This window comes from Aspergillus versicolor, assembly GCF_001890125.1.
Source record: "Aspergillus versicolor CBS 583.65 unplaced genomic scaffold ASPVEscaffold_1, whole genome shotgun sequence".
NCBI lineage: Eukaryota > Fungi > Ascomycota > Eurotiomycetes > Eurotiales > Aspergillaceae > Aspergillus > Aspergillus versicolor.
In genome coordinates, this window is record NW_024467524.1 from 852,770 (window position 1) to 878,598 (window position 25,829).

Here is a 25,829-nt window from a genome sequence, read left to right on the forward strand (position 1 = left end):
ACTCAGTCGTTTCCGACAGTTTGATGGCTTAAACAAATTTGAGCGGAGGAGTATACGTTTGACCAAAGTTGAATAGCAAAGATAGAGCTAGTCGGGTTTGGATGCATATGTATAAAACCAATTATTTTACTCGCGTGAGAGCCGATGCGTTCGTTCCTGCGGAGAAACTGACGTAACGACGAACCTCGGCTTCGGAATAGGCTTATCTCTCAGATTAGTCTTCACGATTCCCCCAGAATCCCCGACGGACTCATCCACGGAGTTCTGGAACCTTTTGCCAACAACCTTATAAGCAGCCGGCCCTCCACCTTCCGCCCCCGTCCTCTGACCTCCTCCACCCTCGAATCCCAACACCCTATAATTATTGCCATTTTTCGGACTTCAACCCTCCACTTGCAACCTCTAGGCTAGCTTAACCATCTAGCCACCCAAGATGGGTTCCAACGGGGGGAAGCCAACAAAGCTATCCTTGGTTCCGCTTCCTAAGGGTTCTGTCTTACTACCCGGGGCGACCTTGCGAATTCCAGTCTCGAACCGGCCGGATCTTGCCAATCTCCTATCCTCGTTGCTCGATCGTACGCATACGAACAAGCGAGATGCGAACTCCATAACGTTCGGCTGCGTACCCCTCTGCTCACCATACTTGACCAAGGATGGCCAACGCGTGATCGATAACGGTGCGGTGAATGAAGATACGAAAGAAGAATTCGAATCTATCGATGCCGGCCAAGCGAGGAAGGAAGATCTGTATCGTTACGGCACGCTCGGAAAGGTTATTGGTGTTCAACGTCGTGCCTACTCTGAGCCTCATCTATTAGTTCAAGGTGTGCAACGTCTTACGATAAAACGCGTGCTCAAGGAACGTCCATTCTTCGAGGCGGAATGTATTTTCCACGACGAGAAAGGTAGGCTCCTTAAACCCCCGCTTCATTCAAATACCCTTACTTAGCATTGACCTTGAAATATATAGAGCCAACGCGGAACGATGCAGACATTGTAGAGCTGTTTGAGCAACTAAGGCATTTATCGAAGGAACTCCTTACCCTGCTACGATACACCTCGTTGATCCCGAATTCAGGAGGGCCCCGGTTGTCACCCATCATCGCGCGCAAATTTGAGTTGATCATAACCAAGTCTGACTTGGGTCAGGCTGGAAGACTCGCGGATGTTATGGCTGATATTGCCGAGTCAAGCCTTGAGGAAAAACTTCGCGTTCTGGCAGCACTGGACGTAAAAACCAGATTGGAAAGAGTAGTTGACATCCTGAGCAAGCAGAACCAGAACATTCGTGGCAATGTCAAGTTCACTACGGTCTCGACAGATAGCGTTCCTCAAGGACCTATGGTCGATTTAGGCCAACTAGATCCTCGAATTCGAGAACTACTATCCAAACGTGGCATTTCCGGCGGTTCAGGGAACCCCCCACCCGGATTGGGGGGACGGAACAATGACTCAGATGAAAAGGAGTCTAACGAAGTTGATGAGCTGCAGCAAAAGCTAAAAGATGCTCAACTCAGCCCTGAGGCTCAGAAGATTGCTGACAAAGAACTGCGACGACTTCGGAAGATGATGCCAGTCAACCAGGAATACGGGGTAATCAGAACTTATCTCGAGAATCTTGCAGATATCCCGTGGACCAAGGTGACTCAAGATAAGCTCGGCCCAGAGACTTTGAAACTTGCACGAAAGCAGCTGGATGACGACCATTACGGATTGGACAGGATCAAGAAGAGATTGCTAGAATATCTTGCTGTTTTGAGACTCAAGCAAACAACAAATCAGGATATTGAACGCCAAATCGCTGCCTTAACAAGCGAGTTGGATAACTCTGGTGGGGATATTGAAAAGGATATTCCATCTTTACCTGAGTCGGACCGCGCTGCTATCGAATCAAAACTACATATGCTAACATCCAGGCGTATGACCGATAAATCCCCGATTCTTCTTCTTGTTGGCCCTCCAGGAACTGGAAAGACCAGCTTGGCGAGGTCGGTGGCCGCTGCTCTTGGTCGAAAGTTCCACAGGATATCTCTTGGTGGTGTACGGGACGAGGCTGAGATCAGAGGACATCGACGAACGTATGTCGCTGCTATGCCTGGTTTGGTCGTCAACGGGCTCAAGAAAGTTGGCGTTGCTAACCCTGTGTTCTTGCTCGATGAAATCGATAAAATCGGCGGCGCTAATTTCCAAGGCGATCCATCTGCAGCAATGCTTGAAGTCTTAGATCCTGAGCAGAACCACACTTTTGTTGATCATTACATCAACATCCCCATTGATTTGAGCAAGGTTCTTTTCCTGGCAACAGCAAACTCTCTTGATACAATCCCTGCTCCTCTCCTCGATCGAATGGAGACTATCCAGCTATCTGGTTATACAACTGTTGAGAAGAGGCACATTGCCAAAAGACACCTTATTCCCAAGCAGATCAGAGCAAATGGTCTTACAGATGGCCAGGTTGTCCTGTCAGACGATGTGATTGACAAGACTACCACATCCTACACCCGAGAATCTGGCGTCCGCAACCTCGAGCGAGAACTTGGCTCCATTTGTCGCTATAAAGCGGTTCAGTATGCGGATGCTGCGGACACCGCTAAGGTTGAGACGTATAATCCCGTTGTGACCGTCGATGACTTGGAAGAGATCCTAGGAATCGAGCGATTCGACGAGGAAATTGCCGAGAAACACGGCCGTCCAGGTGTCGTTACCGGTTTAGTCGCATATTCAAGTGGTGGACAAGGAAGTATTCTATTCATCGAGGTTGCCGACATGCCAGGAAACGGTCGCGTTCAACTCACCGGGAAGCTTGGAGATGTCCTCAAGGAAAGTGTCGAAGTCGCTCTCACTTGGGTCAAGGCTCACTCTTTCGAACTTGGCCTGACTCCCGACCCTAACGAGGATATTATGAAGAGTCGGAGCTTGCATGTGCATTGCCCTTCGGGAGCCATTCCTAAGGACGGCCCCTCTGCCGGGCTCGCACACACCATCGGATTGATCTCACTATTCTCAGGCAAGGCTGTCCCTCCCAAGCTCGCAATGACCGGTGAAGTCTCTCTTCGTGGGCGTGTGATGCCCGTTGGTGGTATCAAGGAAAAACTTATCGGCGCGCTGCGGGCGGGCGTAACTACCGTTCTGCTTCCACACCAAAACCGAAAGGATGTCAAGGATATCCCTGAGGAAGTCAGCAATGGCCTTGAGATCATCTATGTCAAGTATGTCTATTTTCACTCATGTTTGGTTGAGGTCTTTACGTTACTAATCTTAAATTCTAGGCACATTTGGGAAGCTATTCGACACGTTTGGCCCGATGCCCACTGGCCCGGCCAGCATCATATGAACTTTGTCGAGAGCCGTCTGTAGTATATTGCTTCCAACCCGTTGCACTGTCCTTTATCCTCGTTACTTAGCCCAGTTGCAACGTTTTATGTAGCCTTGACGTTCTGTTTTGATTTCTCTCGTTTTCTCATCTGCACAGCTCCACTCTATACGTAGCATCTGGTACCTTTTCGCAGCCTTACAATTATATATCTTTTATTATTTTCAGGTCCCCTCATATATACTTTGTCCGGTCGCCTTGCATATATTCGGCCCTGGTACATTACGGATCCGTATATATATATATATATGTTGATATGTATATTTATGAAACAACAGATATAATACAAGCATGACCAGGCAGTTAATACAGCACCAGAAAGAAAGGCAACCCATTGAACAAATACATCCCTAGACCTCATTCCTAACCACAGAAAACCGATCATACTCCTACAAGCCTTTCTGAGGGTCTCCATCCACATTTATCTTATGAGCTCCCCGAAAAAGGTCCCTTAGCCGATCCAACTGCCGGTCTGTCATAATTCAATCCCAAAGCCTGCCACGTAGGCCTCCATGGCTTCTCACCACTCAGCAACTTCTTGGCCTCCGCATCAAACGCCTCACGAGACTCCTTGTCCGGCTGCATTCCCGCGTCTGGTCGTTGCGCCTTCTGGATCTGATCCTGATATTTCGCGGCCTTGAAGAATTGGTCCTTCTCCCACCTACGCCCAAAAAAGTAAACGTTAGTAAGGTGCACAATCTCAACGCATTAATCGCCATCCCTCCTCAAATTCCAGAATGACAAATATACATCCAACAAGGGGATAAACGTACGCATCCATGTTCTCCGGAGTTTCGGGCCAAACGAACGGTTCCTTCATCTCAACAGTCATCCTCTTCTTCGAGGTCGGTCGTCGCAACTTCCCATATCCATATTTTCCTTGTGGTCTGAGACGCGTGACCTTCTGTTGCTCAACATAACTACGTATACTGAGGACGCCAACTCCGTACAAACGTTGTAGGTAGTCGCGCATATCGAGCTTATTGAAATTCAAGGGGACGTAGAACGAGGCATATCGGGGCGGGAGGAAGGGCGTTCGGATGAGAGCGACTGTAAAGTTGGGGCTAGAATTTGTGCAAAATTAGATGAGGACCGGGGTATTGAGGAGCAAGGCTTCCAGAGCTGGCGAAGGAACATACAGGTATATCTGCTTGCGCTGTGAGAGTGGTGCGTTCGGCGGGAGCCAGCCGGCGGGCTTCGCGAGTAACTTGGACCATTTTCGGACCATTGTGGCGATTTAGATCCCGAATCAAGAGAGGACGGTTTTTGAAAACGGGTATTGGAGTGGTGTTGGGTGTTTGTTGAGATAGAGTGAAGGTTGACGGTCTTTTGAGATTGCGGAACTTTTGCAGATCAAAACTGCGTGGTTGGCCGCTTCACGGGCCGTAGCCGATTTTTATAGATTCTCCAGTATGTAAAGAAGTAGTGGTCATAAAATTCTACATTGATTTTCAAATTCGATCAAGAATGAGTTAGAATCTATATTTTTCGATCATGACAGTCATTAATATTAGATTGTGTAATTGTTGTCCCATCTGGGCGGCAACAAGAAGTTCACGACACATGCAGTTCCTTCAGTTTTTGAGAACTCTCATCCAAGCCATCGCGTTGCGAATCTTCGGACACTAATGTATTCTTTTTCCCTTTCGTGTCGCTTTGATCCCCAGAGTTGTCATCCTCCGACCCTGACCCCTCTGAATCTTCCTCGCTCTCGGCGCCTTCATCGTTTTCCTTATGGTCTCCGTCAGCACCAACTTCCTTCATGTATTTTTCAAGCTCGCGTGCCATCTTTCTTGAGAACCCAGAAGCCTCCACATCAACATCAAGCCTTTTGCCGGGATTTTTTAACATCTGTTTCTTCGCTTCAGAGAAGAACGGCCCTGGTACATCGCTCACGAAGTGGAACTTCCGTTGAAAGTATCGCTTGATGCAGTTCACATCGCGATCGAAATACATTTCAGCATTGGCATGGTCAATCGATACCATCTGTGGAAAATCGATCAACACCGGGATCAATTTGAGGTTTTCGTCGTCTTCCTCCCCTTCGTCCGCCTTTCCCTTCCCTTTCGCTTCCGGATCCTCGACTTCCTTGATAAGAATATTGAACTCGTTGAAATCCCCGTGAATCAATCCATAACGAGCCAACCGCAGAATCATATCCATCAATTCAGAGTACAACAAAGCCGGATCGGGGACCTTGGAGATTTGCCGGAGCGGAAAGGCATCGATCAAACTCATCACGATCGTGTGTCTGTTCTGGGCAATAGGCTCCGGTACTGAAAACCCATTCTCTCCCAATGTTTTCATGAAGGCGTATTCCTTCATCGCGGCCAAACGCGACATGTACATCCATGATCCCGTGCTTCGGTTTCGTAGATAGTCGCGGTTGGTCTTCACTGTTCGAAACGAGATACGGCCAAGTCGATGGATTTTCAGAATTCGCTGTGTCCCCTTGTGATTCGCAACAACTATGATGTCCGATTCTTTTCCGACGCCGATCTGGTTGCCGACAGAGTATATGCATTTTTGCTTTTGGTGAGCATTGAGGGCCAAATAATCAAGACCGCCGTACGTGAGTCGATATCCATCATCTTTGGTAAAAGGACATCAGCATTAGGGAAAAAGTGACAGATATACAAGAGTCGTAGATAAGCATACATTTTGCGTTCTTCACTTTCGCAATCAGGTTTGTCTTTGCAAGGTTTGAGATTGAACGGTTTACGCCGCTACCGCCTCGCAGGCCGGAAATCTGGGCAATCAAAGGGGTCGGTACAACTTCATGGTTTTTGCTTCCTTGTTCGACCTGAAGAAAACACTTCTATCAGTTCTCCGCTCTTTACACGCGCTGCGTCAAAGTTTCTGGCAATGCGGGGAGATGAGGGGTGAACAAGGCATACTGCTGCAAGCACACGGAAGTCTTCTGAAGTCAGGTAGCGGATGGCCTTCGGATCGAGCTTCATATCGAATGTCTCTGCTTCTGGAACTAGCGAAATAGCTGGACAAGATGTTGAGCTCTTTTGTCGTGAGATCTTGTCGGGGCAATGTTGCGGCAAAATTTGGGATTTCTTATCGCACGTGCCCTATACCCTAACGACGGATCGGGAAATGTTTGACTTCTTATCTAAATACGACATGAAGAACAATGTTGATATTGCACGGACTACCCTACAAGAACGTAGACATTGGTAGAAGCATATTTGTTTAGGAGATCATTTGTCTACTATATTTTCAGGCTTTTCTGAATACATTAGACCTAAACTGTATAGAGGCGCTTGACATTGCGCCGTCTCTATCTCACTAAATACTATCCGAAGAATACTGCCATTTGCTTAGGTGGAGCTTTCTTCTACCCAGTCAGGATTCTAAAAACGGGTCAGCAGAGTCCATGTGGGATAAGAATACAGAAATATGTGGAATTAACATACCTTGCGCAGAATAACCAGCCCTTCTAGGGTGCTGCTAAGAGGAATGTACTGCTCATCCTCTAGCTCTGCCCGCTCACCATAAGAAAGTAGCACTGGTGTGCTCTGTGTCTGCCAGCCAGTGATCGTCTTGGGGCGACCTGCCTGCCCAACAACATCAACAGCCTGACCCACACGGACATTAACGGGAAGGGGTTGAAGCTCCTCGTCAAGTGTGACAAGGAATCGTGGGTACATGGCAGTTATGAGGAAGTAAAGGAGGTAGTGGTGTTCGGCGAGAATGAATTGCTTCGCATCAATCAATGATACTAGCACGGTAAGCAAACCAGCAGCCGATACTCGGCTTAGCACCTGGCGATCGGTGTGGAATGGGTTGAGCGTCATGGTGCCCTTGCCCATGTGCAGTAGACCTTGAGCAATGCGGACCATAAACAAAGTGTTCTGATCGCGATGATAATAGCTGGCCAATTGCCGTAGAAGCTGTGCCAGACGCGAGTTCTTTGTACCTGCACCACAGAGACCCATAGCAAAAATGGCATTGATCGCAACGTCATTGTCGTTGTCGTGACTGTATCTGGATAACGTATCGTACACCTTCATCTGGGGGTTGCTCGGGCTAATCAGGCCCATGGCAAGGGGAACGGCCTTTCGGATGTTGCTGGCACCGTAGTGCATCAAGTGGCCGAACTGCCTGAGAATCATGTCTTGCCCAACATCTTCACCCATGGCAATCAATGACAATCCCAACACAGCATAGGATTGAACAAGCTCATCGCCCTTCTTTTCGTCACTTTCCTCAATAACGTCGTTGCAAATGTGGAGAAGCTCCTGTAGCTTCAGGACAGTGCCGGTACCCGCCCAAGCACATACCGAAGCGAGGACAGAGGTGGGTTTGGCCATGGGGTGATCGACCGCTTTGAGAATATCGAGGATCACGTCGACTTCCTCCTGGCGGCCGAAGTAAAGTAGCGCTAGACCAAGAGCCATGAAGCGAGTCCACTTATCCTTGAGATGCTTTTGGCGCTCCTCATCCATGAGGGTGGTGGCGATCGCCTCGCTGACTTGATGATTTGAGGAGCCGACGAAGATAAGACCAAGTGAAACAGCTGCCATTGCAGAGAGTTGCATGTCCAGAGATACATCTTCGACAATAGGCAACAGAACTTCAAGAAGTTCCTCTTTGTTTGAACCAGCGTATGCTAGACCAAGACCCATGATTGCAGCGACTCTCATTGGGACATTCTTCGCTTCCAAATTGTCGGTGTCGCTCAGAAGTGCCAATGCAGGGTCTGAATCAATGCGCACACCCGAGTTAAGGATACCAATAGACAGTAGAGCACCGGCTTTGATTTGGTCCTCGGTGGCGTAGGTGTACTTATCGATCTTATCCAAACCAATTTCAACATCGCGATGGAGGAGCATACCCATCGAGGCGGTGGTGGACAACATGCCATCGTCCTTTGTCTTCCAAACCCAAGGACCCTTATCACCTTCAACAAGCATCATCTCATCATTGCCAAATCCAGCGTTCGCGAATCCGTTAACGAAAGCGCTTGCGAGGTTGTGCCTGGCGGAGTCAACATTGGTGAGGCCTGCTCCTCGACTGCTTTCCAAATGTGTCTTGTAGATGTCCTCTGGCATTATCGGGTCGAGGATGTTAAGTTCTTTCCCGAGCGACTTGAAGTGTTTTGGAATTGACGTGTTGTTCAAGCAATCCATAAAAGTTTGGTCTTCCTCGTCATCGCCCAGCTGGTCGAGCCAAATTTGTTGCCTGGAAATGAGGAAAGCCATTTGCTTTTTAAGCGACTGGTCCGACGTCGCGTTCAAATCGCTCTTGATGAGATCGACATCATTGAGGCGGATAGCAAGCACGATGGCCTTTGTGAGTTCCTTGTAGCGAACATAGATCTCGTGCGCCGTGCGAAGGAATTGTTGATCCTCAGGGTACGTGAGGAGGTTTACCATGCTGACCATATACAAAGAAACTCTTGAGTAAGTGTTCTCATCAACAAATCGAGGAATTTCCTCAATAATTTCAAGCTCACTCAACAGGTCAACCGCGTCGGCTTCCGCATTATGGCCTAGGAAGTACGGGACAAGGGAGAGGGCGAGATCGATCAAATCCTGCACATCCTTCTCAGCATTCAACCTGTTTTGGTACTCCTGTCCGATTTCTAATGCAAGATGTCTGACGTATTCGTGACCCCACGAGCCGAGATCTTCGGATTTGGCAAGGAGCCGATATTTGAGCGTTTCGAGTTTCTCTTCGTCACCGTACGTCATCCCAAGAACAGACAGCATATCCGCCAGAGAGTCCTAGAAAAATAAAATCCATCAGCTTCCGAGCGCAAATACGGCGCCAAACAAACCAACCTTTGTCGCACCGGCCGACCACTTGTCGTAGAGGGCTGCCAAGTCATCGTAGTGTGGTCGCAGGAACTTCAGAGGCTTCGGAACCGCCGTCATAGATGAGGTTGAGGTCTTGATAAAATTCTTGATGGCATCCAAAGCAGGTGCGTAAAGGGAGGTATCGGGTTCCTAGAGTGAAGCATATCGTTAGCACCGACAGATTCAATAGCAAGGCGCACCCCATCATCATACCTTTAACCGCTCCACGAGCATCTCGAGTTCGCTCTTTAGCTGTTGATCCTCCTCACTTAGTTCCTCTGCAAGAAGAAGAAAAAAAGGAAAATCGTTAGACAACATTTCATGATTGGGGACGAGAAGGGAATTCTGAAGGTTCCCGTTTGACAACGTAGGAGCTACTTACCATCCTCGGGGTTGTCATCCTTCTGTTTTCCGTTGGCTTGCGTCTTATCTTCAGGCTTGTCTTTCTTTGCTCCAGGAATGTCCTTCACATCATCGACCTTGCCCTTGCCTTTGTCGGCCGGAGCTGACTTCTCGCCTTCCTTCGCCATGTTCGATGGCTATCTGGCGTGAATGACCTGTGTTGAAGTGCGGGATGTGTGGTCAGCTGAAGTGAGGTGGAGAGTGGTGAAACAAGATCACAGAGAGATACAGGGAAGTGTCTGGGACCCGGGAAACTCAGTGATGGGGTAGAATGTGATTCATAAGCTTGTTGATGGAAACAGAGAGCTCTGCCTCGTCGCCGTTCGGTCGTTGCGCCAGTGGAGCTCTATCGACTTATGTAATCCAAAATTTGCCAAGACACAAACGCCGGGTTGACGTCACGTGTCACGTATATATCACGTGCTGGAAACCTATAGAAAGGATGCTTCAGGTTTTTACATCAATAAAGTGTATAGCTAATTAAAATATGGGATAAAATATGTCGTGCATTTACTCGGGAAGTGATTAAACTTCGCAGAACAAGTCTTCCGCGTTCCCGCCGCTCCCCGAACCCTCTCGGCAACCTCCATACCGCACTTTGAACTTTCCCCGATATTCTTCTGTTTCTTGATAAAAAAGAGACTCTGACATTTCTTCCCCTCGATATGACAATATGGGTAGGTGAGTGATATCGGGTAGGTCCAGTGAGAACGCTTCGAGATGAGTCATCAGAGTAGAAGCTTTGCTTAGCGGTTTCTCAGGAGCCGAGGACTCCCCAAGAGCTTCAGAAATAGGAATATCGGGATTGTCCGGGGAGAATTCATCTGGTTGCCGGAACAGCTCGTTGTGGAAAGTTGCAAGTGAAAACCGGCCTTTATCAGAAAAGGCCGGATAGAGTAGATAGTATCCCTTCGCACGAAGGAGTTCGAGTAGGGGTTCCAGAAAGGCAGGATACCTTTTTGAGATAATCTTTTCTTCCAGAGGGTTGCCAGAATCTACTTCTCTACTCACAAGCCGCTGGCTGAGAAAAGAATGCAATTCAGCCCACTTGTCACCAAAATATAGCGCGGCGTTACTATTAGGCGCCTGCCATAGAAACAAGGGCAGTGCGTCTGGAGTGTTGTTATCCGAAAATCGTGTAAGGCCAATTTGGAGTTGTTTGAAATGTTCGATATTGGAGAGTGGTAATGATGGAAGTTCTAGCGAGATTCCCATTAACCTGGAAGGTAGCATGCTTGAACGGATCGAGTATCTGTACTTTAGCATGTTAAACACCAAGTAATGATAGAATGATGGTGCTAGTTCCATATGTGGCGAGAGTACAAGAACATGCGAGAGAGTGAGGTCTTTTGGATAGAAAGCCTCAACCGCGCGTAGAGAGGCTTCACCGGGACTTATCCGATGTGATTGGATTCGTCGGCGAAGTGTAATTTTGCCAGACGTGTTAGGAAGCCATTGCATGCCCTTCAGAAATTGAAGAAGCTCAGAATCAACGCGAGAAGGTAGCTCAATTGTTAAACTGGGGCTGAAACCAAGAAAATCGGCATGTTCCAAAGATTTTATTAATCGTACGATGGGCCCTGCGGAGTCAGGAGCCGCATAAATGAGGAACTCGACATGTATATCATTCCAATCTATTTTTGAATTTTTTAGCATAGGGAATATAGTATAACGCACTGCGATACTTACTTCGAAGAGCATGGCTGTCAAGAGTAGCCATCCACATGAGCTCTCTTGCCCTACGAGGCAAGGCAATATGTGGTATTCCAATATTTTGAGATTCTCGTATGCCTTGTGTGAAAAACAGGTCTTCCAAGAGCTCTCCCTGTGTGATCAGAACTTGTGGTCGAAGATATGCCTTAATGTAGGGTAGTGCAGTAGTTATAGCTTGCTCCATGCGACCATCCGTTGACCACTGAGCATAATCGGGACGAGCATCTACGGGAAATACTCGCATATTAGTAGGTTGCTAGGAAGAGACAGAAAGTAAAATAGCGCTCACCATGCCAATTCATTGGACAACTCACATCATCCAAGCCGTTGACTCGCTGTATTCCCTCAATAGAGACATCGTCTCTTCCCATTAATACAAAATGTATTGTATCCAGCTTCTCATTCGCCATGCGACATGCAAGAGGCAAAAGATCGGACACGCTTCCCAAGCTCCCAGCTGCGAATACCGTTGCGTTGAACGGGCTGTTTGCAACATGACTCCGGAAAGGTTTCAGACTTTTCCCTAGGTTGTAGAAGTGCAATTTCCCCTCATAATATAAACTATTATTATCTCCGGTATCTTGCCGTCCCTGTGGGGGAGACTCAGACTCAGGCATCGTCGGAGGAAGAGGTGTATCAGGCACGATATGCTGTGATGGTGCGAATCTAGACTTCGGCCGATCCCAGGCGGGGCCAATGTCTGTTGGCATGTTCTTAAAGAACATAAAGAAAAGGTATAGTATCACGGGGATCAGAAGCAAACGTCGGCGTCGAGGAAGCTTCCACGACTCTGGCTGCCATCGCTGGTCGGCACGGGCATGAGGCCTGTGGTCGTCATCTTTCTTCCCAAGCTCTTCATCAGCTGGGAAGAGCCGTTTGGAGGTTAACATGGTTTAGACATATGAAGAGCGGCTCCCAGGGAGCTTGAAGATAGCAGAACTTCATCGACGAAGAAACATGTAACGAAGCTCAATTACGAAAGATATGGATGAATACGAATAGGTGGACGATTGCAGTCTCACGTTTCCGGCGGAGGGCTGGATCTTGGGGCTGCTAGGGAAAGGAGCTCCACCTCCAGGCCCACTTTTGAGCATGGATGCTCCCGTCTGCCAGCGAACCTGTGCTCAACTCGAAGGCTCCATTGTCACTTCACTCTTTTTAGGCTTAAGCCATGCCCTGACCAAAGAACTTGGTGACAGCTTGAGAATGTCCCTAAAAAAGCTTCTACTCTGTGTTTGAAGGAAATATAATCTAATTCTGTCAGCACAACATAGTGGATCGTACGTGCATCATCTACTGATCGATTGGGATTAATACGAGTGGCATCCGTCTATTTTAAGGCAGGTTGACAGAAATATATCATACCTGGGATATTACTTGTACTCCATCTCTCCATCACGATGCCCCAGGCCGTTGGCGTTGTATTTGGTGGGTCGGCATATCTTTTCTCCGCTATTTCTTTCCGGGAATATCTCCGAAACGGATCAATATCATCGAGCCCGACCATCTACAAACAACACGGAGATCCGTCCCAAAATTTCGACATTCGTGTTATCCGTTATGCTTGTTATTTCGCAATTAACATAGGCATTGTAAATGATCTACGGGGGCGACAGAGATTATCCGTTCAGTCATGGAGCCTGAAATGGACGTTGACATCCCCGAGTCTCGGGGCACCAAGCGGCCTATTGATGATACCGAGGGCGCTCGTAAACCTAAAAAAATCAAAGTGAGCTACTTTCGTCCATATCACTGGGCAATCAAATGACTCATTCAATAGGCCCTGGATCCGGATGTTGTGAACAAAATCGCGGCCGGAGAAATTATTGTGGCTCCCATGCACGCACTGAAGGAGCTAATAGAGAACGCGGTCGATGCAGGGTCGACTTCCATCGAGATTCTTGTGAAAGAAGGAGGTCTTAAACTTCTTCAGATTACCGATAATGGCCACGGAATTGAAGTATGACAAGCTCATGTAAACCATAATATTCTGGCTAATTTGACTTCACAGCGAGACGACCTTCCCATTCTCTGTGAGAGATTCACAACCTCCAAACTGAAAGAGTTTGAGGACCTCACGTCAATAGCCACATACGGGTTTCGTGGCGAGGCGTTAGCTAGTATCAGCCATATTGCCCATCTAACTGTAACCACGAAGACCGCCGAGTCGAGCTGTGCGTGGAGAGCTCATTATGGAGATGGAAAGCTAGTTCCTTCCAAGCCAGGGCAGAACGCTGTCCCAAAAGCCACCGCGGGCCGTGGAGGTACACAGATAACAGTGAGTAATACTAGTACGTCTTGGAGGATAGTCACACATCTAATCCCAATAGGTCGAGGACCTGTTTTATAATGTGCCAACTAGACGCAGAGCATTCCGCTCAGCCAGTGAAGAGTACGCCAAGATCCTGGATGTAGTTGGCCGCTATGCAGTGCACTGCTCTGGTGTTGCTTTCTCTTGCCGCAAACATGGCGATGCAGGCGTCAGCATTTCAACGGCAGTTGCTCTAAATACCACTGACAGAATTCGTCAAATTCATGGGAGTGCAGTGGCTAATGAACTGGTCGAGTTCAGCGTCCAGGATGAGAAGCTGGGTTTCTCTTCATCTGGATTGGTCACGAATGCAAACTACCACGTTAAACGAACCACTATTCTTCTTTTTATTAACCATCGCGCAGTCGAGTCTACCCCCATAAAGCGAGCCGTGGAGCAGACATACGCAAGTTTCTTACCAAAAGGTGGACATCCTTTCGTCTACATTGACCTCGAGATTGAACCACACCGGTTGGATGTAAACGTCCATCCTACAAAACGGGAAGTAAACTTCCTCAACGAGGACGAAATCATCGAGAGCATTTGCGCGGAGATCAGATCGAAGCTGGCGCAAGTTGACTCCAGCCGAACATTTTTAACCCAAACACTCCTCCCTTCCGTACAGACTCTTGGACCATCAGCTCAAGAGCCAGAGGCCGGACCCAAAACACCAGCAGCCACGAAAAAACCATACGAGAACAACCTAGTACGTACCGACTCCCGCGTACGTAAAATAACCTCCATGTTATCACCCGCAATGCACCAAACCACCACGGCAGAGGGAGCTGAAGCGGAACCAACCGCTCAGACCGTTCTCGACGAAGGCTTCCACTACGACACAACAGACCGCGAACCCCTCAAAATCGCTTTGACATCCGTGAAGCACCTACGGGCTACCGTCCGCAATTCAATGCACAACTCGCTGACCGAAACCATCGCATCCCACACGTACGTCGGCCTCGTTGACGAACAACGCCGTATCGCGGCCGTCCAATCGGGCGTGAAGCTTTACCTTATAGACTACGGCATGTTCTGCAACGAATTCTTCTACCAAATCGGCCTAACAGACTTTGGAAACTTCGGCACAATCAAACTAGACCCAGCCCCTAAAATCGTAGATATCCTCCGCATAGCGGCAGATGCTGAATGCGAGGCCGCCACCAGCAATGATACTCAGCAAACCGAGGAAGAACGCTCCATTTTCTCCAACGCCCCCGAGATTGTCGCAAAGACATTGGTTGATAGACGAGAAATGCTCAGCGAGTACTTTTCCATCCACATCTCAGATGATGGCCACCTCCTCACCCTCCCCCTGTTGTTAAAGGGTTACTTGCCCTGCTTGGGCAAACTGCCGCGATTCCTCCTCCGTCTTGGCCCGTATGTCGATTGGACAAGCGAGCAAGAATGTTTTCGGACGTTCTTGTGGGAACTCGCGTCCTTTTATACGCCGGAGCAGCTACCCAGGCCGCCCCAGGCGGAGCAGCAGCAGCAGGGAAATTTGGAAGGAGACCCTGAAGATAAAGAGGATGAGCTTGTCCGAAATCGTCGAGCGCAAATGGTGCGCATGCTAGAACATGTTGTTTTCCCAGCTCTAAGGGCGCGGCTTGTTGCTACTACTAGGTTGCTGAGGGGCGTTGTGGAGGTTGCGGATTTGAAAGGATTGTATAGGGTCTTTGAACGATGTTAAAGGGATAAATTTGCATGAGTAGATACGAATTTATGATTTACTGACGGGAGATAGTTGCTGAAACGTGTCGTGCATTAGATTTAATGGGATGATTGAAGATATCAAGCCGACTAGTAGCCCCCAGAAAACTAACGCCAAAGAGGATATCCCAGAGTAGATCCACAAATAGTAAAATGGTCAAACGCTGTGGGTAATACATAGCCATGGTGACAACACCGAGAGTGGAGGAAATGCGAGCCATAGTAAAGAGCGCAGTGGTATCAAGTCGATAAACAAATCAGCATAATAGCTAGTCTGTGACTGAGTGTCCCAGTCTATCATTTGATTCGAGTACACTGTGGGAAATGTTAATTAGCGCATTGAAATCGACACGCTAATGGGAAAGGGACACTGCTATATTGACTTACGAGTACTGTTTCGTTAATGTCCCCTCACCACCCTTGGAAAGGTCGATGCTGAAAACGTAAAAGTTGCCATCACTCGTGACTACCATCACCTGGGGTGTGTTGCTGCTCATTGCGACGACACTCCGTAACGGACCCGCACTTGGGTTTTGCGCGGCGCCCTGGCTAGGCTTCGGAATTTTGAACCAGGCAAAGTCGCGGGCTGGCTCCCACATCTCGCTTACACCTTTGGGCAAGTACCCTCCAACCTTGGCAGCGAACACACCACCGACGTTTTGTGAGGTGCGGCGGAGCATGCCCATTAGTGTCCCGTTATGCTTTCTGCCAGATAGATCCGAGGACCCGTGTTCCTCACTCGCATTGTCCTCGTCCGGAGACTGGCTGAGGGAGCTAAAGCTTCTTCTACGACCTGTAGGCGGGGAATATGTTGGCGAACCTTCTTGGGGCGGCTGCTGGGACGGGGGTGAAAGCTTGAAAAGGTGGATCGTTTCAGTTGATGATGACACGCAAAGGAGGGTTGACGTTGTGTTGAAGGACATGCTGAAGATCCTCGACGGTATTGAGCCACGACGGAATTGATATAGCTTGTGGCCGTCCGGTACGGAAAACACTCGGATGATGGTTCCCTTGTCTGACGCAGTGGCGATGAGCGTACCATCGCCATTCATTGTAATGCATGCCAGCGGTGATCGATGCGCTTCAATCACGTTGATGGCCTCTAACTTCAGGGTGTCGAATATTAAGACCTCACCACTTGTTGGGGACACGTGAGTACTGCCAGGTGGCGCGTGAGCTGGAGGGTTCAAAGAAGGGGCGGCTTTTTGAGGAAGAGGGTATGCAAGGTAGCAGTTATCAGAGGACGGCGACAACGCGCATAGTGCTATAAACGGTCAGTCTGCAGTTACTCTTGGCCGCGCGCAGCAAAGGCTCACCATTCGGGTTCGGCGATGTCTCGATCGTGTATAACAACTTCATGGTTTGAATGTCGTACAGGTATATTTGGTCCTCTAGGACAATAACCAGTCGTTTTCGATTCAGCTTGACGGCCAGGACGGTGGTTGGAAATGTTAATTCGCATATCGTAGATTGTCGCTATGATTCGGAGACAAGTTAATCATGTGCCAGGCCCATAGTAAACCGAACGAAGGGCATTTATTGCTCGTGGGCTCCAAGGCATGGGGTAGAGAGCTACAATACGGCATTAAAACCGAGACGAGGGGGCTACGAACCTTGGTATTTGTGATCTGAAGGCGACGCGGTGAGAGAATCAAAGCCACCAAAGAGGTCGAAAAGAGCATCTCGATGATGGCGATGTTGCCCTCTTTTGTTTCGTAGCTTTTGGCGAAGGGGTCTGTCGTAAATATACGGAATCCCTTGGAAGTCGCTATTTCGTGTCAAGAAGTGTCTCGGGAGCACGCGCAAGAAGCATGTCTTACCTACAGCCAGGTAGCTATAGTCCTGGTTAAACGTCACGAAGTTCATCGTCATCTTGCCGGTGACTCGACGCGGCTCACGTCACAGCTCAGCTTTGCTCTAATAGCGGTCTACAGCAACCTCCTTGTAGGTATGTCGCGAGATTATAGGATGGAAGAATAGGCAGAGAAAAGGAAAATGGCATAGAGGCGGGCTTTGGTTCCAGAAGCTTAGAGTGGAGGGGTTCGGCTGCGCCCATCACAGGGTCCGATGTGCCAGGAACAGTCAGCTGTCGCCACGCATCACCTGTCGCGCCCTGACTCGCTGTTTTGTCGCGTCGCGCGTCTTGGTTCTGTATGTTATGCAGGTTCACGATCGGAAGCCGACCATATATGGAGGAGGAGAGAAAGCCAGCTGCTGCTGCTCGAGCGGCTGCGGAGGATCTCAAGATCGCCGCCTTTCTGTTACCGCAACTTGGCGCTTATCGCGGCAGCCGATTTCGGACGCTTGGGCCACATCCAATAGATCGATTCCATCCCGCTTTTTTTTTTTCCCTTTGCAGAGAACTTATCCAGCTTCAACCCCACCACCCGAGAACAGGCGGTTGTGTGTCGCCATGGCCTCTTCAAAACAGCCTGCTAAGAGGGCAGCTCCCTCGAAGGCGGAGAAGTCGGCAGATCTGGTCATGGGAGTAAGTACTTCATTCTGAATAGATTGACCCACCGTTCGTCGCAGCCTAACATTCATTCTACTCCCAGACGAACAACAGCAGTATAGTTTCAAAAAGAAGCGTCGAAATGTTGTACTACCGCGAACCCCATTTCTTCCGGTCCTTCGTCAAAAAGCCCCAGAGACGTGCCCCTTTGATAAACCGTGGATACTGGCTTCGAATGCACGCCATGGAGGAATCCGTACGGCGCTTCATGAGGGAACCATCAGAGAAGCCTAAGTTTGTCCTTAACTTGGGATGTGGATTGTGAGTCGTAGATGAGAACACCCGCCGAGGAACAGCAGGACGAGAGCCGTATACTAAGACCAGACGCGTAGTGACCCCCTCCCATTTATCCTCCTCAGTACGGACCGCTCTTTATGTAGCCAAACAACATTCGTGGATATTGACTATGAGAAACTCATGCTCAATAAAAAGGCAGCGATCCAGAAAGCAGACGCTATCAAGGACCAGCTGGAGAATGTAGAGTTCAACTCCGATGAGAGCGCCGTGCAAGTTCGCAGCAGGCAATACGTTGCTGTTGGTTGTGATTTAAAGAACCTGGGTAAGCTGGATCACGTCCTCAAGAGCGAGATCCTCCCGGACGACTGCGCCGTACTTTTTCTTGCTGAAGTGTCTCTTACATACATGGACGTCAAATCCGCGAACGCGGTTGTGAACTGGGCTTCAAAATTGAGCAATGGTTAGAGAAGCCTCGCCCTGCATAACTATATTGTTAAACAGCCAAGGCTAACTACACCACGCTATAGACTCCCAATTCTGCATTCTAGAGCAGTTCTTTCCAGACGGCCCTGATCACCCGTTCGCGTCGACTATGATGAAACATTTCGGTAAGCTCGGGGCACCTCTATATTCCATCCACGAATATCCCTCCTTGGCCGACCAGGAGCGACGTTTCACGGAAGCTGGGTGGGCGCATGCACATGCACGCAGCCTTTGGGATCTATGGTCAGACGACGAGTTTGTGAGCAGCTCGCTCAGGACCTCGTTGGACTCTGTTGAGGTATTCGATGAATGGGAGGAGTTTGCACTTTTTGCGTCGCATTATTTCCTTTTGCACGCTTCCACGAGACAGGGACCCGAAGCTAGCGCCGTATCTCACAGTGGCTATGTGGACAACAAGTCAGACCAATTTAAGATCATCCCGAACTGCTGTTTGCCTACTAGTCAGCGGAGGTTTGGTGCCTTGGTTTTCGGAGACGAGGGCGTCCTTGGTCATCATTCTGGGTTGGGGTCACAAGCACGACTCGCAGACACCGATTTATACTCGCCGTCGAAAGAGAACACTAGAACCTCCATCCCATTCCCCGCTCCTCGCGATGTATCGGCGCGCATGTGCCATACTGTGACTAGCTTCAGCGACAGTGGTGATTGCTTGCTAGTTGGGGGTCGAACCTCACCAGCTGCAGCGCTCCAGGACACCTGGGTGCGCAGGAATGGTGCGTGGCATGCAGAATCCAACCTTCCAGTCGGTCGATTCCGGCACTCTGCAACAAAACTTACAGTCGACGGCGGTTGTGTCCTCATATACGGTGGGAAGACCAGCGATGGTACAACTTTAGATACCTGGCTCCTCTGGAGTGATAATGGGAAAGGATGGCAAATAGTTGAAATCAGCAACCCTATGACTGTCCCTAAGCCTCGCTTCGGTGCATGCCTGGGCAATATAAATGGTACATCAGGAGTACTTTTTGGTGGTATTGGAGCGGATGGTACTATACTAGAGGATTTCTGGACCTGGAAGTTACACAAACAGTCGGACGGATCTATCTTCTTGGAGCTATCTGACCAAACTGAAAGCATGCGAAAGTTTTCTCCAGAGTACGAGGTTCTCCCACGATTTGGCGCTACCGTGACTTCTGCCTCGTGGGGGTTGGTCGTGGCTGGTGGTGTTATTCCCCGACGCATTGTTCCATCCCACTGCGAGATTCTGCTCCTTGACTCGACGGAGCTGCTCAAGTGCATTGAAGGTAGTTCTCCCATAGGCACACCGGTTCTGTCCACGATAGGGCTAAGCTCTGCTTTCGGCGGGCCACGACCCTTACTAGTGGGGCACGCATCATGCGAGGTCAGCCCTACCCAGGTCCTTTTCCTAGGTGGCGGCGCCGTATGCTTCTCTTTTGGAACATTCTGGACAGAAGGTACCTGGATTATAACTGCAGCTGACTCCTCACTTGGAAACAACTGGGCCGTGGTCCGTGCCGAAAACGCCCAGCCTGCGAAAGCAACTTCCAGTAAATCGGCGAGCAAGCGCAGGCCCAAGCCTAAAAACTATAAATCCACCACCATAATGGCTCCTATTCCTCGAGTCAAACTTGGGACACCCGATGAGTTCCAGCAGATAATGGACACGTCCCAGCCCGTGATCATCGAGGGCTCGGAAATTGGGCCGTGCACTGAACTATGGAGTAAGGACTATCTCGTCAACGCTGTTGGTAATGACCGTAAGGTAGGATATCCATGCACTTATTCCTCCTCCATTCCTGTCCTCTCATTCAAGGCGGTTGTTATTAACGAGATATAATTTAGGTGGTAGTCCACGAGGCCGAAACAGAAAACATGAGTTTTCAAACGAAGAACTTTGCATACACCACCAAGGAATTCGGAACTTTCATGAATGAGGTGCACGCCGGTGGCCGACAATATCTCCGAAGCATTTCCGCCAAACAACCCGCCAAGCTTCCGGCAAACCTGGCTGAAGATTTCCCTAGTCTCAAAAACGACTTTCGGTTGCCGGAAGTGTTGTCCACTGTGGTTGAGAATGCGCACAGCTCGCCCCTGAGGATATCGGGGCCCGTTACTCTATGGCTTCATTACGACGTAAGTTTTCGAATAGCAAAGTATTTCGGGGCAGAACAGTATTGAAGCAGATACTAATCCCTTATTCAGGTAATGGCAAACGTCCTTTGCCAAATCCAAGGAGAAAAGCGACTCATACTTTTCCCACCAACCGATGTGCAACACCTTGATGTTCCAGCTGGGGCATCGAGTTCTAAAATAAATATATTTCAGAACCGTGCAGATGGGTCTATAGCTTCAATCCCGCACACTTCGCCCCATGAAGCGCGTCTCAAGCGTGGTGACATTCTCTTCATTCCCCCACTTTGGTTGCATACTGCTGCGCCTACAGGAGATGTGAGTGTAGCAGTGAATGTTTTCTTCCGCAATCTATCACAAGGTTACGCGAGTGGACGAGATGTCTATGGGAACCGTGATGTACAGGCCTATGAGAAGGGGAGAAAAGACCTCGAGAAAATAGTGAAGTCCTTTGGTGATATGCCGCCAGATATGGCGCGGTTTTACCTCCTGAGGCTTGCGGATGAAATGCAGGAGATGGCCGAACAGTAATTGGACCGTGGGCCAGTTCACCCTTCACTGTTGGTGGGGCCCTTACTGCCCCTGGTCACGAATCGTGCTGCTTCGGAAACGCATCCCCGTTGCCACTTACTTACAAATCCTTCTCCTTGCACGAGGGCTGCAGTGGACAGTTAGTGATGCGGTCGGATTTGTCCACCTGGCTGCGCCGCGCAGCGATTACCGCCTTGGCTCATGCAGGCAAGCAGCTGCAGGGCGTTGTGAAACCTAGACAACGCAAGCATTGTTTGACGATATGCCAATAAGATGGAACAGAAATCGGGCTGAGAGGGGAGAGAATTTCGGACGCAGCTGTGTTCACAGGTGCGGGCGCCAACACAACAGGGTCATATACGTCATCAGCCTTGGAAGGGCGAGCGGGGATGGGATGAGAAGGGCCGATGCTTGGCCCAAGTTACCCCGCGAGAATTAAACAAAGGCCACCACATTGGAGTAATAGAAAATAAGCATGTATATCAAAGGTGGCAAAGGAGACGATCCCGTTGCTGCAAGTTTCAGAGTCAACTGGATAAAATACTCGCCCTTGGACTCCTCGCGTTTCAAGTTACTCGAGATCGTTGCCGGAAGGGCTCGTGTGTCCCCAGGATAAGGGTACTATTGGATAGATTCATCTCAGATAGTCATCTGAACGGCAATCTTCTGATAGCCCAATACCAGGATTTTTGTCGATAAGATTTGAGGCTAGAGCTTTGAAACCTGGGGCTTTTGAAATCCCCACATATTCCATCCCCCAAAAGCACCAACAAAACTTAGTTATTAGGGCTGAAAGACTTGCCTCGTTGATGATGCAATGAGTCCTCAAGGAACCCCGATGAAAGCCCAAGCGGAGTAAGTTGTCGCGATCTCCCCCCAGCGCCCCAGAGGTCACCCAGAACCAAGGGTAGGCGCATGACTGTAGCGCAACCATGGAAACGGCCGATGCGCCAACCACCATCGAGGAGGGCCAGTGATCGAAGTCAAATCAGATGGCTGGAACGTTTATTTGTGGAAAGCCATGCGTCTAGGCATCTTCGAGCAGCAGTGAGGGGGGATGATCGCTACGGACAACAAGACCCCCTTGTCATTGTGTTCGCCGTACGCTGATAGTTTGGTGGTCCAGAGCCAGAGCCACAACCAAATTGGAGCTCCAGCCAGACCGAGACGCAGGTTCCTCCCGTAGACCCCATTGGGCGCGACAAGGGTCGTGCTGAGGTATTGGCGTCAAGACTTGCCAGGATTTCTTGTCATGGTGGTGTGGAGTAAAAACAGGAGATATACTGCGAATCCGAAAATCAAACAGGATGAGGTCGAGTCGCCGGCCTATAAAGTGTTAATGTGGCACGTTGACAGCGGCGGAAGGATTCGTGGGCATTTGTGCGTAGACTGTGATGTGGTAGTTCCGGCCGGATTTGGGGAAACCAGCGCGTAATACAGCGACGGATGCCGAGCACGAGGCATGAGCTGGATAAGCCGGGGAGACTTTAATTTCTCGAGTTCGTGGCAAGCTCACAAGGGGACGAGATCTTGGAAGAGTTGGATAGAGGCGAGTTATAGTGCGGGAGACTAACGGAGCCACTAACGCCTAGCCTGCTACCCCTCCCCACCCCCGTACTCTCGCGTCTCAGTCTCTTCTTCCTCTCGCCTCGCTCTCACGGCCGACACCAGCCCTCGGCTTGCTGCAACGATCGCGCTGACCTGTACATATCTTCTCTTCGTCGTCCCTCTCTCGCCACCGTCTTTTCTGTGCTGTTTTGCCCTTCCAATTGTGTTCCCTTCCACGCGCCGTCAGTCGCTGGTTTCCCTTATCGCTGATTCACTGTGGGGTTTGGGTCTTCCACTATCTCTGGGTGGGTACAACTTGGCCCGATCATCCACTTGCTCCTCATCACGACAATCAACTCCCTCATCACCTCGCTTCTTCCCTATATCTCTAACCCTCGACTCCTGCCTTGTCCCATGCGGTACTGACGCGCTTGTTTTAGTATAGACTGATTGAACTTTGGAGCTCGAGTTGAGTAAGTTGGTCCACGTGCTTGACCGGACGATGACCCAACCGAATAGTGAGATCCCCACCACTAACAAGAGGACCATCACCATTAGGCATTTCATTACAAGCTACCGGGCTTCTACAACGACCAGTCAAAATATGCGGCCTTGATTTCGAAGCTAGCCGCTTGTTTACGTGCCAGAAATTCATAGGACCTGGCAATTGACATTCATATCATCAGCATACCAGCTTGTCGTACACGGGCATCATTAAACATGGCAACTGTCGTGGTGCAGCAGCAGCCGCTGCGCCACACCACTCCTCCTCCTGGGTCGGTGTCTCCGGCTTTGAGCCTGAATAGAACTTCTTCCCCGGTTCCAAACAAACATATACCTGTCTGTCCGACCGGTCCGTCTCCCATCCCTTCGCGAACTAGCTCGCCCACCCCAAAAGAAGATGCCTATCTTCCGGCGTCCTCGCCTCTTCATCCTCCCGATGCATTTCCCAAAATTGCAGAATCGCCACCGTTATACTCGATAGAAATTGAGATACTGGAGGCTGCTGTCAAACACTGTTCCTCGCAACCCCTTCCAGACCCCAACCTGATGTTTCCTTGGTTGCATGGTCTACACCCTGAAAACCACCTGCAGATCGGGTTCTTCACCAATCGACGGCGCTCACTCCGGCGCACTCCTAAATGTTGGAGAGGTCTTACAATCGTCAAAGTGGGTGGGGACTTGACCACATCTAGGCTAAAAGGCGCCGTGGCTCCGGATGCGATTCTTGCGCCGTCAGGATTTGAGTTCCTCGCCGTTGATCCTCGCGAAGGGTTCTCGGTGCGCAACTTCCACATTCAAACTGCGAAGCTAGCCCCTTTATCCGATATTGTCGTATACGGCCAGGATGGCGTAACTGCGAAGCAGCTTCTAGATGTTGCGGGCAGAATTACAGCCGCACAACATCACTGGAGGCTCAGCTCTGACCATGACCAAACCTTGCCGTCATACAATACATTTATTGTCTCTTGTTAGTTCCAAATGTCGTACCGCTGCGCCACATGTGGTGAACTGAACGAAATCTAGGTCCATTTTCCGATATCGAACGAAGAGCACCCAGCTTGGTAGCTGTCAATTCTAGTGGACACCTAACAGACCAGGTCGTGGATCTCTGTGAGTCTTATTATAATTATTCATCATGTGCCATAACCACCCGGTCTAACAAACATACCAGTCCAGTTAGAGCGTTTGGAGATGTGTACTATGTCTCGTGCAACCGAGCTTTCGAAGAACGTATGGCAGGGCCCTACTCCGGATTATCTCCTGCAAGCTGGTACCTCTGGTGCCCCCTCAGCCGAATCCTTCGATCTGATGATTGATGCAAATGACCTTGCCGGAATTCCTGGTCCTCGTCATTTGGCGAACCTAGCTAAGCGCCTTGCGACAGAGCCGCAGCGACTGGAATTTCCATCATCTGGCTCCTTACTCCTCCCGTCTGGGGAAAGTAGGGATGTCGACGACTTGATCAACACCCTTCGGTGGATATTCTATCTCGCAAACCCGGAGATTCCAGAGACGGATGCCGAGGGGGACACCCCTATGGATGAATCTCCCAAAAAGTCACGAAAAATCCTAATTCACTGCCCTGATGGGTATACCGAGAGCTCCCTACTAGTCATCGCTTACACAATGTTTGCTGAAGGTATTCCTGCAAGTGAAGCCTGGCTTAGACTTCACAGAGAGAAGAAACGAAACTTTTTCGCTTACCCATCCGATGTCGCATTTCTGAGGAATGTGCAAGAAAGGATTCTTCAAGAGAGCCCTGCGAATCCCGCACAATACCGATTGACGGATCCTCGGTGGTTTAGCTTTTGCGATGGTTCTCTCCCGAGTCGAATTCTCCCCTATATGTACCTCGGAAATTTATCTCACGCAAACAACCCGGAAATGCTGTGGGAACTTGGAATTCGACGTGTTCTTAGCATTGGTGAAGCCGTTACATGGACTGACTCTGATATCGCGAAAATGGGCGCTGAAAACGTGATGCATATCACCAAGGTGCAAGACAACGGTATTGACCCTTTGACTGAAGAGTTCGATCGTTGTCTCGAGTTTATTCGTAAGTTCCTTTATGCCCAAATGTGCCTTAGGTTTCCAGTGTTAATGTGCCACACAGGCAAAGGAAAATCGGATGGTGCGGCTACTCTAGTTCACTGCCGAGTGGGTGTCTCGCGTTCAGCTACAATCTGCATCGCCGAGGTCATGGCATCTCTGAACCTATCCTTCCCACGGGCATAGTAAGTGCTACTCTAACTTTGTATCGAGATGTCACTGACATGTTTCCAGTTGCTACGTTCGAGCGAGAAGACTCAATGTTATCATCCAGCCCCATTTGCGATTTGTGTAAGCAAGAGTACCAATTTGCAAAACGCTTATCAAAACTGACTAGACCCACAGGTATGAGCTTCTAAAGTGGGAAGAGCTCCAACAAAAGAAGAACAAGCAACCTCTAAAAAGAGAACTCGAATGGGCAACTGTAGCCCGCGAGATCGCCCTTATGAACAAACCGTACTCGAGATAATTAGACGTGGGAATTGGCAACAACTACCTACCATCTTTAGGGCTCGCTACTACGAGAGCAAACCGTCT

The 25,829-nt window shown here is 49.5% G+C and overlaps 9 protein-coding genes across 9 annotated transcripts; 5 read left to right on the plus strand and 4 right to left on the minus strand.

Moving 5' to 3' along the window:
• Positions 1 to 433: 433 nt before the first annotated feature.
• On the plus strand, positions 434 to 3,357 carry ASPVEDRAFT_23120 (putative LON domain serine protease; the record flags this gene model as incomplete). Its single annotated transcript, XM_040809520.1, has 3 exons — positions 434 to 905; positions 971 to 3,209; positions 3,270 to 3,357. 3 exons carry the CDS (start codon positions 434 to 436, stop codon positions 3,355 to 3,357), a joined length of 2,799 nt encoding a protein of 932 aa, XP_040661853.1.
• Positions 3,358 to 3,799: 442 nt separating this feature from the next.
• On the minus strand, positions 3,800 to 4,601 carry ASPVEDRAFT_122817 (mitochondrial 54S ribosomal protein uL23m; the record flags this gene model as incomplete). Its single annotated transcript, XM_040806023.1, has 3 exons — positions 3,800 to 4,034; positions 4,147 to 4,437; positions 4,513 to 4,601. The coding sequence occupies 3 exons, from the start codon at positions 4,599 to 4,601 to the stop codon at positions 3,800 to 3,802; spliced, it is 615 nt and encodes a 204-aa protein (XP_040661854.1).
• On the minus strand, positions 4,513 to 6,394 carry ASPVEDRAFT_35434 (protein kinase RIO2). Its single transcript, XM_040810996.1, has 3 exons — positions 6,271 to 6,394; positions 6,032 to 6,176; positions 4,513 to 5,964 (listed from the first exon to the last, which is right to left on the minus strand). Exons 1-3 carry the CDS (start codon positions 6,331 to 6,333, stop codon positions 4,928 to 4,930), a joined length of 1,245 nt encoding a protein of 414 aa, XP_040661855.1. The 5' UTR covers positions 6,334 to 6,394; the 3' UTR covers positions 4,513 to 4,927.
• A 132-nt stretch (positions 6,395 to 6,526) lies between these two features.
• On the minus strand, positions 6,527 to 12,361 carry ASPVEDRAFT_58152 (proteasome regulatory particle base subunit RPN1). Its single transcript, XM_040815410.1, has 8 exons — positions 11,588 to 12,361; positions 11,275 to 11,523; positions 10,183 to 11,219; positions 9,566 to 9,722; positions 9,397 to 9,461; positions 9,169 to 9,333; positions 6,799 to 9,111; positions 6,527 to 6,735 (listed from the first exon to the last, which is right to left on the minus strand). Exons 1-8 carry the CDS (start codon positions 12,186 to 12,188, stop codon positions 6,703 to 6,705), a joined length of 4,620 nt encoding a protein of 1,539 aa, XP_040661856.1. The 5' UTR covers positions 12,189 to 12,361; the 3' UTR covers positions 6,527 to 6,702.
• A 104-nt stretch (positions 12,362 to 12,465) lies between these two features.
• ASPVEDRAFT_157254 (mismatch repair ATPase MLH1) lies at positions 12,466 to 15,411 on the plus strand. Its single transcript, XM_040808539.1, has 4 exons — positions 12,466 to 13,027; positions 13,079 to 13,258; positions 13,310 to 13,576; positions 13,629 to 15,411. The coding sequence occupies exons 1-4, from the start codon at positions 12,932 to 12,934 to the stop codon at positions 15,294 to 15,296; spliced, it is 2,211 nt and encodes a 736-aa protein (XP_040661857.1). The 5' UTR covers positions 12,466 to 12,931; the 3' UTR covers positions 15,297 to 15,411.
• ASPVEDRAFT_35438 (phosphoinositide binding protein ATG18) lies at positions 15,314 to 17,540 on the minus strand. The gene is made up of 5 exons (XM_040810997.1): positions 17,137 to 17,540; positions 16,930 to 17,084; positions 16,633 to 16,792; positions 15,704 to 16,580; positions 15,314 to 15,631 (listed from the first exon to the last, which is right to left on the minus strand). Exons 1-5 carry the CDS (start codon positions 17,186 to 17,188, stop codon positions 15,586 to 15,588), a joined length of 1,290 nt encoding a protein of 429 aa, XP_040661858.1. The 5' UTR covers positions 17,189 to 17,540; the 3' UTR covers positions 15,314 to 15,585.
• Positions 17,237 to 21,322, plus strand: ASPVEDRAFT_218294 (tRNA methyltransferase PPM2). The gene is made up of 6 exons (XM_040809473.1): positions 17,237 to 17,804; positions 17,872 to 18,089; positions 18,161 to 18,525; positions 18,593 to 20,292; positions 20,373 to 20,663; positions 20,733 to 21,322. The coding sequence occupies exons 1-6, from the start codon at positions 17,475 to 17,477 to the stop codon at positions 21,189 to 21,191; spliced, it is 3,363 nt and encodes a 1,120-aa protein (XP_040661859.1). The 5' UTR covers positions 17,237 to 17,474; the 3' UTR covers positions 21,192 to 21,322.
• Positions 21,323 to 22,403: 1,081 nt separating this feature from the next.
• Positions 22,404 to 23,364, plus strand: ASPVEDRAFT_218388 (uncharacterized protein). Its single transcript, XM_040809474.1, has 3 exons — positions 22,404 to 22,690; positions 22,784 to 23,212; positions 23,298 to 23,364. Exons 1-2 carry the CDS (start codon positions 22,654 to 22,656, stop codon positions 23,182 to 23,184), a joined length of 438 nt encoding a protein of 145 aa, XP_040661860.1. The 5' UTR covers positions 22,404 to 22,653; the 3' UTR covers positions 23,185 to 23,212; positions 23,298 to 23,364.
• A 95-nt stretch (positions 23,365 to 23,459) lies between these two features.
• On the plus strand, positions 23,460 to 25,761 carry pps1 (tyrosine/serine/threonine protein phosphatase PPS1; the record flags this gene model as incomplete). The annotated part of the gene is made up of 6 exons (XM_040806013.1): positions 23,460 to 24,210; positions 24,267 to 24,353; positions 24,415 to 25,299; positions 25,357 to 25,477; positions 25,527 to 25,583; positions 25,638 to 25,761. The coding sequence occupies 6 exons, from the start codon at positions 23,460 to 23,462 to the stop codon at positions 25,759 to 25,761; spliced, it is 2,025 nt and encodes a 674-aa protein (XP_040661861.1).
• Between the last annotated feature and the right edge of the window lie 68 nt (positions 25,762 to 25,829).

Excerpts from the sequence above, each read along its gene's own strand:
- ASPVEDRAFT_58152 (XM_040815410.1), bottom strand. The coding sequence starts at position 12,188 with ATGTTAACCTCCAAACGGCTCTTCCCAGCTGATGAAGAGCTTGGGAAG. Across the intron at positions 11,220-11,274 it reads TGACAGCCATGCTCTTCGAA|ATTGGAATGATATACATGTC; the intron begins GTAAGTATCGCA and ends ATTCAAAAATAG. Across the intron at positions 9,462-9,565 it reads GGATGACAACCCCGAGGATG|AGGAACTAAGTGAGGAGGAT; the intron begins GTAAGTAGCTCC and ends TTCTTCTTGCAG.
- ASPVEDRAFT_35434 (XM_040810996.1), bottom strand. The coding sequence starts at position 6,333 with ATGAAGCTCGATCCGAAGGCCATCCGCTACCTGACTTCAGAAGACTTC. Across the intron at positions 6,177-6,270 it reads ACTTCCGTGTGCTTGCAGCA|GTCGAACAAGGAAGCAAAAA; the intron begins GTATGCCTTGTT and ends TGTTTTCTTCAG. Across the intron at positions 5,965-6,031 it reads GAAAGTGAAGAACGCAAAAT|ATGATGGATATCGACTCACG; the intron begins GTATGCTTATCT and ends CTTTTACCAAAG.
- ASPVEDRAFT_157254 (XM_040808539.1), top strand. The coding sequence starts at position 12,932 with ATGGAGCCTGAAATGGACGTTGACATCCCCGAGTCTCGGGGCACCAAG. Across the intron at positions 13,028-13,078 it reads GTAAACCTAAAAAAATCAAA|GCCCTGGATCCGGATGTTGT; the intron begins GTGAGCTACTTT and ends CTCATTCAATAG. Across the intron at positions 13,577-13,628 it reads GTGGAGGTACACAGATAACA|GTCGAGGACCTGTTTTATAA; the intron begins GTGAGTAATACT and ends TAATCCCAATAG.
- ASPVEDRAFT_218294 (XM_040809473.1), top strand. The coding sequence starts at position 17,475 with ATGCAGGTTCACGATCGGAAGCCGACCATATATGGAGGAGGAGAGAAA. Across the intron at positions 18,090-18,160 it reads CTTAACTTGGGATGTGGATT|TGACCCCCTCCCATTTATCC; the intron begins GTGAGTCGTAGA and ends CCAGACGCGTAG. Across the intron at positions 20,664-20,732 it reads CTCTATGGCTTCATTACGAC|GTAATGGCAAACGTCCTTTG; the intron begins GTAAGTTTTCGA and ends TCCCTTATTCAG.
- ASPVEDRAFT_35438 (XM_040810997.1), bottom strand. The coding sequence starts at position 17,188 with ATGACGATGAACTTCGTGACGTTTAACCAGGACTATAGCTACCTGGCT. Across the intron at positions 17,085-17,136 it reads CTATAGCTACCTGGCTGTAG|CGACTTCCAAGGGATTCCGT; the intron begins GTAAGACATGCT and ends GACACGAAATAG. Across the intron at positions 15,632-15,703 it reads ACATTAACGAAACAGTACTC|TGTACTCGAATCAAATGATA; the intron begins GTAAGTCAATAT and ends CATTTCCCACAG.
- ASPVEDRAFT_218388 (XM_040809474.1), top strand. The coding sequence starts at position 22,654 with ATGAGCTGGATAAGCCGGGGAGACTTTAATTTCTCGA. Across the intron at positions 22,691-22,783 it reads GGGAGACTTTAATTTCTCGA|CCTGCTACCCCTCCCCACCC; the intron begins GTTCGTGGCAAG and ends ACTAACGCCTAG.